The sequence below is a fragment of the Triticum aestivum genome, chromosome 5B, assembly GCF_018294505.1.
Source record: "Triticum aestivum cultivar Chinese Spring chromosome 5B, IWGSC CS RefSeq v2.1, whole genome shotgun sequence".
NCBI classification, from domain to species: Eukaryota; Viridiplantae; Streptophyta; class Magnoliopsida; order Poales; family Poaceae; genus Triticum; species Triticum aestivum.
The window spans coordinates 637606301-637616582 of NC_057807.1; the positions used below are offsets into that span (position 1 = coordinate 637606301).

Below are 10282 nucleotides of genomic sequence, written 5' to 3' on the forward strand. Positions count from 1 at the left end.
GCTATATACGATTATCTGTTGGAATAATATCGATTCTTCAAGGCTTCAAACGGTGAGTTAAGCATGAGACGCGTAATTGATTAAAATGACACCATATCTCACTCTGATCAAAGGGGTGGTTCCTTCTGGCGTCTATATGTTATCATGCTTTACACCAACTATTTTTCTGCTTCCTACCGTTTTGTCCATAAGTAAAACTCGGTTCTGCCACGCCCTATTTGTTTTATCGCAGGCTAAACGTCCTTCTGTTATTGATTCCTTTCATGAAATCACAACCAACTGGCAGGGCAAGACGATCAGAGGCGGAATTGGACCTGGGGCAGCTGGGGCTATAGCTCCAGGCGTGGCCCAACTAATGTTGTACATCTAATAGGAATTTTGATCAGATTTGGAGCCCTATATAGGCCCATCCATATGTGTGCTAACCCAGCCCCATGCCTCCGCCGACATAGCTTCTTTTTCTCAAATATCAGAAGGCGCACATAGCTTCTCAACCCACTGTGCTCCGAGGATACACGAATCGCCAAAGGAATCAATCGCCGGTGTTTTCCTTTTTAGGGCAAAATCGCTAGCATTTCATCTCTCCCCCTGTCGCTGGTGACCCGATCCATCAGAAACGTTCCTGCGCCGCCCCACGATTTTCCTGAGTTTCCTGATGACCCGTTCCATTACGTAAGAGACGAAATCAACGAATTGATGATGTTCAATTGAATTACTTTAGTCAACTTTTGTTTCGTTTTCATTTGATAAGAGGGAATTTTTTTTTAGAAATCCAAGATGTATGGTGTTTGGCCATTTTTAGGTACTCCCTCTGTTCCTAAATATAAGGTGTATTATTTTTTCCAAAAATTCAAACTTCTCTAACTCTGACCAAGTTTATAGACAAAAATAACAATATCTAGTAGAATATTAATTCATTATTACTAGATTCATCACCATGAAATACATTTTTATGTGATATATATTTAGTATGGTAAATCTTTATATTTTTTATATAAAGTTGGTCAAATATAGACAACATTTGACTTTTTATATTTAAGAATGAAGGGAGTATTTTTTTTCAAGTTAGTCTTCTTTAGTGTTATTATAGCCGCTTAGTTTTAGCCCTAGGCTTCGTCAAATCCTGGCTCCGCCTCTGGTTTGGAAGCATCAGGACGAAGGGATTAGCAATAAGGGGTTAGCAATATGGACGCAAGGGACTAGCGTCATGTTAGGAAAACATTAAGCATGATACCTATATGCCATTTTTCATGCATCAATTACGCCATTTCTCCTTGGTTTATGGAATTCTAGACGTGCTTCACGGGAACAGTTATCAGGAAGTACGTAACTAGTGCAAAGAGCCAATTAACTCTGTATGACCGACGTACATAATCGGACCTCTCCTATTCATCTAATCCAAGGGCTATGGGCTAGTCTGATAAAAGGCTAGGCCAATCAATCTGATTCCTGGAAAGAGTTAAGAAAAAAACACCTTCGACCTAGTGGTTCCCAGCACGAACTAGATGCTTTTTCACTGACACTTCGCCGTCCTCTAATGATTTCCCGGCGGACTCCGACAGAGACTTCGCAATCACACAACCGTGAAACTGATCGAATCGCCGATACCCAACGCTTTAGTCAGTTATAAATAAACTAGAGGTTGGTGAGACGCGTGGCCCACAAGCAGACCCAATGCGTGCTGTCATGTCAAGCTTTCCATGCCGATTCTGCTGTCAAAGGAGCACCTAATCTCCCTTTGGTTTAACTAATTAAGCCTGCGTTCGCCTTTGCTTCTCTTTTGCCTCAAGCCCTATCCTTTTCATCCCTCTTTTCCGTTGTTTAGACCAGTGGCTTAATCATGCACCATCATGGATGGATTTGGTTTTTTTTTTCGATTCTTCCTTGTGATTAAACGCCGTCTGGTCCATGGAAATCCAGCGAGAAATTAGTTTCCTATAGCAAGTGTTCTAGTAAAATATCAATCCTTTAAATATTTTCGCTCAAAAGAAAGTGAGATATCAATGACATTTTAATGTACGGAGGAGGGAGTATTATTGTAAGAAACTTCCTCTCTAAATGGAATCGTATATTATTGCTAGCCCTCCTTTCCACACGCATTCCCACACCACACACTCTCGACCTACAAGACAGAGAGGGCACTGAAGACTGAACCACAAGTGTTGGACACGAACACGTAGCTGAATCTGAGAGACAATAAGATGGGCGTGGCGACGGTGACGGAGATGAAGCAGAGCGTGAGCGTCTCCGGGAAAAAGATGTTCCGGACGAGCCTCAACAATCGGCACGCCAATGAATGGTAGCAGTCCTCCTCCCCCGGCCCCTCTCTGGATTCATTCATCCTCATTCTTCTCCTACGGCCCACGGAACATGTCCAATTCACACGCCGCCTGCTCCTGTTTGTCTTTGTAGGCCTCCCACCGACGTCTCCAGCGACCTCACCGTCGAGGTCGGCACGTCCAGCTTCGCCCTCCACAAGGTGAGAGAAACCACCATGTCCATCAGCTGCAACAGAGCTTCAAAATGACGTCCTGATGCCCATGGCATAGCTGCTCGCGCAGTTCCCGCTGGTCTCCCGGAGCGGCAAGATCCGGCGGCTCGTGGCCGAGGCCAAGGACGCCAAGCTCGCGCGCCTCACCCTCCACGCCACGCCCGGGGGCGCCCCGGCGTTCGAGCTCGCCGCCAAGTTCTGCTACGGCGTCCACGTCGACATCACGGTCGCCAACGTCGCCATGCTCCGCTGCGCCGCGCGCTACCTGCAGATGACCGACGACTTCTCCGACAAGAACCTCGAGCTCCGCGCCGAGGCCTTCCTCCGCGACGCCGTCCTCCCCAGCATCGCCAGCTCCGTCGCCGTGCTCCGCACCTGCGAGGCGCTGCTCCCGGCCGCCGAGGACGTCAACCTTGTCGCCCGCCTCATCGCCGCCATCGCCAACAACGTCTGCAAGGAGCAGCTCGCCTCCGGGCTGCTCTCCAGGTTGGACCAGACTGGCGCGCAGCTCAAGCCGGCGGCGCTTGACTCGCCGGGGGAGGGGGACTGGTGGGGCAAGTCGGTGGCCGGCCTCGGACTCGACTTGTTCCAGCGACTGCTCTCCGCCGTCAAGTCCAAGGGCCTCAGGCAGGAGACGGTCACCCGGATCCTCATCAACTATGCCCACAACTCGCTGTACGGGCTCATGGCCTGCAGGGACATGGACAAATGCGGCGGCGTCACGGACACGGACACGGACACGGACGCCGTCAAGAAACAGCGCGCCGTCGTCGAGACCATCGTCGGCTTGCTACCGGCGCAGTCCAAGAAGAGCCCCGTGCCAATGGCCTTCCTCTCGGGGCTCCTCAGGACGGCAATGGCGCTGTCCGCTTCCAACATATGCAAGGCCGACCTCGAGAAGCGGATCGGCATGCAGCTTGAGCAGGCTATCCTGGAGGACATCCTGATCGCCACCGGGTCCGGCGAGGCCTCGACGCTGTACGACACGGACGTGGTGGCGAGGATCTTCTCGGTGTTCCTCAACCTTGACGAGGACAAGGAGGAGGACGGCGGCGGCGGCTTCGACTACGACAGCCCGCGGTCCCCGAAGCAGAGCTGCATAGTCAAGGCTTCCAAGCTGCTGGACAGCTACCTGGCCGAGATCGCGCTGGATTCGAACCTCGTCCCGGCCAAGTTCATCTCCCTCGCCGAGATCCTCCCTGACCACGCCCGCCTCGTCACCGACGGCATCTACCGCGCCGTCGACATCTTCCTCAAGGCACGCCGCCACCTTTTCTTTTCCTCTTTTATTATCCCTTCAATTATTATTACGTATTAATGTTGCTACCATGAACGTTCATGGAACCTGCCTGCAGGTGCACCCGAACATCAAGGAGGCGGAAAGGTACCGGATGTGCAAGGCGATCGACTGCCAACGGCTTACGCCGGACGCGTGCAGCCACGCGGCCCAAAACGAGCGGCTGCCGGTGCAGATGGCGGTGCAGGTGCTCTACTTCGAGCAGATCCGCCTGCGGAGCGCGATCCAGTCCGGCGGCGGCGGCGGCCATGACGGGGCTCTCTTCTTCGGCGGCGGCGCGGTGTCGTCCGCATCGACGGTGCAGGGCGGCGGCGGCGGCAACAACATGCGGTCCGGGAGCGGGGTGGGGAGCGGCGCCATGTCGCCGCGGGACAACTACGCGTCGGTGCGGCGGGAGAACCGGGAGCTGAAGCTGGAGGTGTCGCGGATGCGGATGCGGCTGACGGACCTGGAGAAGGACCACGTGAGCATGAAGCGGGAGCTGGTGCGCGTCAACCCGGCGAACCGGCTGCTACGGAGCTTCGCGCGCAGCTTCGGCAGGCTCAACACGCTCTTCCGGATGCGCCCGGCCGCCGAACCCGGGTTGCAGCAGCTCGGCGCCAAGGCTACCGCCGACGCCAAGGTGCTCTTCCAGCGCCGCCGCCGCCATTCCATCTCGTAAATACACCCACCACCGCCTCACGATCAAGCGTGTTGGAATCTTGCGCCTTCTCCTATGTGTGCATAGCAAGTGATAAAACGCCGTGACCGTGATTCATCTGCCCGCTTTTCAGCACTTGTACCCGACTATTTTGTGGGGATTGCATGATATTCTGTTGATAATAGTTTGTGGGGATTGCTTGCATGATATCTATCTATCTATTATATTGTAGTCCGATCGGACACATAAATGTGTGTCATTGCACACGCACATAAGGGTGTGGCTAGGTCTTAGTCGACTGATATTTAACCAAGTCTCAGTCAAGTGAAATAACATGCAAGACAGAAAAATACTGAGAAGAACATTTTGCACGGATCTTAATATAACATCTCACGGATGCAACGTCGACTGTCGACTGAGACTTAACGAAGTCTTGGTCGATTGAGACTTAGCAAGACCGTAAAAGAAATCCCTCAAAAAGAAAGCACGTGTTGGAGTCCGACCGCAATACATATACACTAGATAGGAAGTGCGGCCTGCCACGCCCCTCCAGGTGCGATCATTCCCAACCCGGTAATGAGGCCGTCAATTCAAATATGAAGAACATCAGCAAGCAACAATGCAATGAACATTCTTTATCAGAGTTAAAAAGCTCAAAGCAAGGTACACAATAACTTTCACGGTTACATCAAACCCGGCAGGACATATTTCATACAGTAGTACTCTATAGAGACACCTGCCAGGTTATAGTTTATCTACTACCCCTATACTAGCAAGCGTGCACGTGCAAATGCACGTCTCGACTAATATTCAAGTGTATATGAGAATAATATGCATATAAAGATAGTTTGATTGCACCGAAAAATATTACAAATCAAGAAAAGACAAACAAGCCTGCCTTTGCATATATAGCCTTTTTTATTTAGAGATAGAAGACAAACACATCAATTTTTGTGTACATTCCCTTGTCCAGACCCTAACATGAATTGCACATGCATTATTAAGTAGCATGCAAATCCATATAGGTCGGTTTTGGTCAAATATTGCGGCTGAAAATGTACTTTAAAGTTATTTTTATATCTGTGAATTAAAAATGTCTGAAACTTTCACACATTCATAAGTATATTACTGTTGAGCTTACAAAGAAAAAAATTGAATATTTGTGAACACTTGGTCACAATTTCACACAAAATGGGGCTGGAAAAGAAATTCGAGGCTCACATTACAGAATTGTCACATAAATTTGGTCTAACCACAATCCATAACTCCGACGCATCATTATCACACAGTTCAAAGTAAAAGGCTCACAATACATTAGCCTCACACGATCCAGGGCTCACAATACATTATATATATACAGGAAGTGTTGCTTCAGTTGATGTTGTTCTTGGTGCATTGAGCCCAGGTCCCGCTTGGAGAAGATCCTCATATTTTCCGGCTTGGGTGAATGAAACAGAGGCACCTTTAAAGAAAATATGCCTTTGTCACCAATGATCCATGAATCTTCTCCATGATCCTCACCAACGATTACGTGGCTATGGCCGTATGCTCCTCTTGCTCTTCCAGGCATCGAGGTAAGAATCTGCTTTGCTCGAGATATAGAATCAGCACTGCAACAAGATGAAACATCAGGCACCATATGAAACAAGTTCATGCACATGCAAATGAATTATTTGCAGGTAAATTTTGAATTCAACCAAAAGTGGTGACACACAGCAAGAAGACCTCAACAGAACTATTATGACTTTTAGTGGAAATCCCACCTTTTTTCTTCAGAAAATACATACCCAAAGAATTCAAAAGTTTTATCATGTGAAAGCAATCATCTATTCATCCGTAAAATTACTTGTTGCATTTTTGTCGATAGACTGTCATAGAAGTAGCAAACTTGTTGCATTTTAATTAATGAAAAGGATGAAGCTGATAAAGCTGCAATCAAGGCTGTGGAATTATATGTTACTCTTGGTGGACGTGGTGTTTAATATTGTGAAGTACATGGAAATGAGACCGAGAAATTTATTTCCTACTTTTCCAGTTTTGTACCAGAGGAAGGTGGAGTTGCATCTGTTTTCAGGCATGCTGAAATCAATGAGCGGAAATATAAAACACGATTTTTTGTTTGCAGAGAAAAGCATACAGACCATGTACAAAGGTGAATACTTTTTCTTGTGCTCCCTGTCTTTTTTTTAATGTATTTGCCACTCTGTTCTTTATAACATATTAGGCACTTCTCCTACTATTTTCAGCTTAAAATTCCAAGGAATAAACAAAATGGTTAATCATTATAGGGAAAAAAGATGTCCCGAGCTTTACCTCTGTGTCCAACACGACCAAGTTTAGTCTCTTCCTCCCAAAGCCAATTCGTTCAATGTGGAATTTGTGGTATACTCTGAGACATAAACTCCATTTCGTGTGTGGATGCACATCCCTCAGAGTTGGAACGCGGCGAGCATCAACTCTCTTGCGCATCATACTAAACATAAGCAAGAAATTTAAGCATGAGAGAAGAGAGGAAAGTAAAATTCAGTCAAGTTGAATTAATTTCGAAAGGCTTATGCGTCAAACCTGCAAACTCCATACAGCAAGCATCATGCTGAAACCACAGTGACTACTTACAATAGCTAGCATTAAAACATTGTCCGCAAAAACTCATCAATGTTAGAATCAGTACAAGGGATGAACAGAAGATCACATTGACGTGCAGATGCATTCAGATTTCCTAGACTGTTTACTAATGGTTACTTTGCTCCTAAACTGACGGTACATCAAAACAGTTTACACATTCTGTATGTTTTTGGCTTTCAAACACGATTACTGCTCGTGGTGTTATCAAATTACCAAAAAAGCTATAGCTCCAATCAAGAATAGTAATACATGAACATATGCCCAAAATGTAATTCACCTCTTTGCAAGGTAACAGGAGAAATCAAGCTCAGTAGTGTTGCTTCTTGAACTCCAGTTCCTATGATATAAAGCAAGTAAATGAACGTCACCCAACAAAGCATATGCCCTTGTGTTCATTCTCACTGAAAATTTAAAAGGAAACAGTGAAATAGTACTTAGTGTCGCAGTAGGTGTCCAGAAAAGACCAATCTCCTAGATTTGTATCAGTATGTGAGGCAATAATAAGTGGCTATGGCCGTATGCTCCTCTTGCTCTTCCATGCATCGAGGTAAGAATCTGCTTTGCTCGAGATATAGAATCAGCACTAAAACAAGATGAAACATCAGGCACCATATGCAAAAAGTTCATGCACATGCAAATGAATTACTTGCAGGTAAATTTTAAATTCAACCAAAAGTGGTGACACACAGCAAGAAGACCTCAACAGAACTATTATGGCTTTTAGTGGAAATCCCACCTTTTTTCTTCAGAAAATACATACCCAAACAATTCAACAGTTTTATCGTGTGAAAGCAATCATCTATTCATCCATAAATGTTTTCTTCGAACGACCCGCCATCACGGTTGCATTCAGAGGTGCATGCTAATTGATAGTCAATCAAAGGAACTCCAATGTAGAGCTCAAACTTACAGTAGGCAGAGGTTGATGATTATAGGCTTAGTTCAAAAGTTGCATTATTTTCTCATAAAAAATAATACTGTAACAGGCAGGTCCGTGAGGAAGAATGTCAAAAAAACTGCTAAAAATAATTTTGAGCCTAAATAGTACATGAACATATGCCCAAAATGTAATTCACCTCTTTGCATATGCCCTTGTGTTCATTCTCACTGAAATTTTAGAAGGGAAAAGTGAAATAGTACTTAGTGTCGCAGCAGGTGTCCACAGAAGACCAATCTCCTAGATTTATATCAGTATGTGAGGCAATAATAAAGCGGAAGTGAAACTGCTCCAAATGAAAGAAAAAGTTGGACCTAATTATCATTAATAGCTGGAAAAAAATCTATTGAAACCAGTACTATTTCAAGCATAGTATGAAGAAAATTTATATAAAGACCTTAAATAGAAAAAACAAACTGGTGTTATATTGGCATCTCTCAACTGAATAAACATTTAAGAACTATATTATTTTTCAGTTCAACTGCAAAATAACAGAATCAGGCACAATACCATACTCTTTTGTATCCGGGCAAGGATATTCGTAATCAAGATACTCTAGTCCCTTATGGTACTCCAAATGAAAGAAAAAGTTGGACCTAATTATCACTAATAGCTGATATAGTAGTGTAGCATAGAATATTGAAATAGTAGTTAGAATATTAAAATTGCAGCATGTAAAGATAAAGAACGAACTGGTTGTGTTTGAGTTGGCTATGTTGCTCAAAGGGGTTCGTGGCACATCCGGCGATGAAGAAGCATGTGTTTGAGAGACCTCCTTAGGGTTAATACTAATGACAGATGCAGCCTTCTTGTGTGCTCGGGCCATACGCCGCTTCTGGTTGTACTCCGCTCTCTTCTCATCGGACATTCGTGCATACCAATTTTTACCACTTTTTGGTTTTTCAACATCTTGATTTACAACTGAGTTGGTTATGTTGCTCAAAGGGGTTCGTGGCACATGCAGTGACGAAGAAGAATCTGCTTGATTTGCAGTCTCCTGAGTAGGTGTATTCGTCGAATCTTTACATGGGGAACGATCCCCTGATTGTAATGCATGCGGACAATGATTCCTCATCTGTGGCATGAATGGGAAACATCATACATCATTAGAAATATTCATGCAATATTGAGAAGCTCAATTCTTGAATGTTGCAAACAAAGTAAGCAGAATCTCAAGTAAATATGAATATGTGACGAAAAGGACCCGTGGCTTGAATGGGAAACATCGTACATCATTGAAATATTCATGCAATATTGAGAAGCTCAATTCTTAAATGTTGCAAACAAAGTAAGCAGAATCTCAAGTATATATGAATATGTGACAAAAAGGACCTTAGATGCTGCAGATGCTGATGAGTGGCAATATTCTGTACCTGTAGAAATATGTGACAAAAAGGACCTTAGAATCTTGAAACATATTAGCTTGCACAAATGTCAGAAAAAAAAGAACTAAAATTCAAGAAAGCGACTGGTTAAGAGTAGAGGCTTCGGAAGATGTTGCGGAGGTGTGGAAGAAGGTAATACTCAAAAATAGAATTTTTTAGGTCAAATCAAGTTGCATATCTAACTGGAGATGAAAGGTTTAATGTCACGAGTGTACCACGCAGAGCGCATCTATTTTGCAAGCAGAGAGGCTGCAGGGTGCCTTTTATGCATTCAATAGAAGGACTATGTAGATGCATCATTTTTCACGTCCTATATTCACCATCCGCCTCTTCCATTTTGTCTCTCCATTGCCTCCTCTCAACCCATCCCGGTAAGCCCCACCTTCGCCTCACGGTGCGCAAACCTTCATGATCTACCATTCATTTGAAAATAGATCTACCTTTCATGTCAAAATATAATGCTTGCTCACAGCCCATGACTCAATCTCTTGAAACAACAAAACACGTGGTTTTTTATTTATTTGAGTAGTTGTCACAAAACAAAACATCGCTGCCGATACTATTGTGGATAACCCAATATAGCAAAACTTAGGCAACTTCAGGAGCATAGCAACACAATGGGATGGGAAGGTAAGCAACAAAACTTCAAAATATGAGTTGCTTGGACTACAAATTTCCGAAATCCTCACTAATTCAATATGTCCTCATAAATTTCAGGAATCCTGATGGCAGAATATGAAATTGGTTTGCTTGGTCTTTTGAGTATAGAAGCTTACTTGCGACTCCGGCGGAGTGGCAGCGTGGCGGTGTGGCGGCGTGGCGGAGGCGGAGTGGCGGCTTGGCTGCGGCGGCGACCCGCGGCGGGGCGGCTCCGGCGGCTGGGAGGCTCCCGCGCGACCCGCAGCGG

General features: G+C 45.3%; 1 protein-coding gene across 1 annotated transcript; it reads left to right on the top strand.

The window, feature by feature from the left end:
* The first annotated feature begins 2165 nt into the window (after nt 1-2165).
* Nucleotides 2166-4630, top strand: LOC123117308 (BTB/POZ domain-containing protein At1g03010). Its single transcript, XM_044538085.1, has 4 exons — nt 2166-2299; nt 2413-2479; nt 2562-3749; nt 3847-4630. Exons 1-4 carry the CDS (start codon nt 2202-2204, stop codon nt 4447-4449), a joined length of 1956 nt encoding a protein of 651 aa, XP_044394020.1. The 5' UTR covers nt 2166-2201; the 3' UTR covers nt 4450-4630.
* The last annotated feature ends 5652 nt before the right edge of the window (nt 4631-10282 follow it).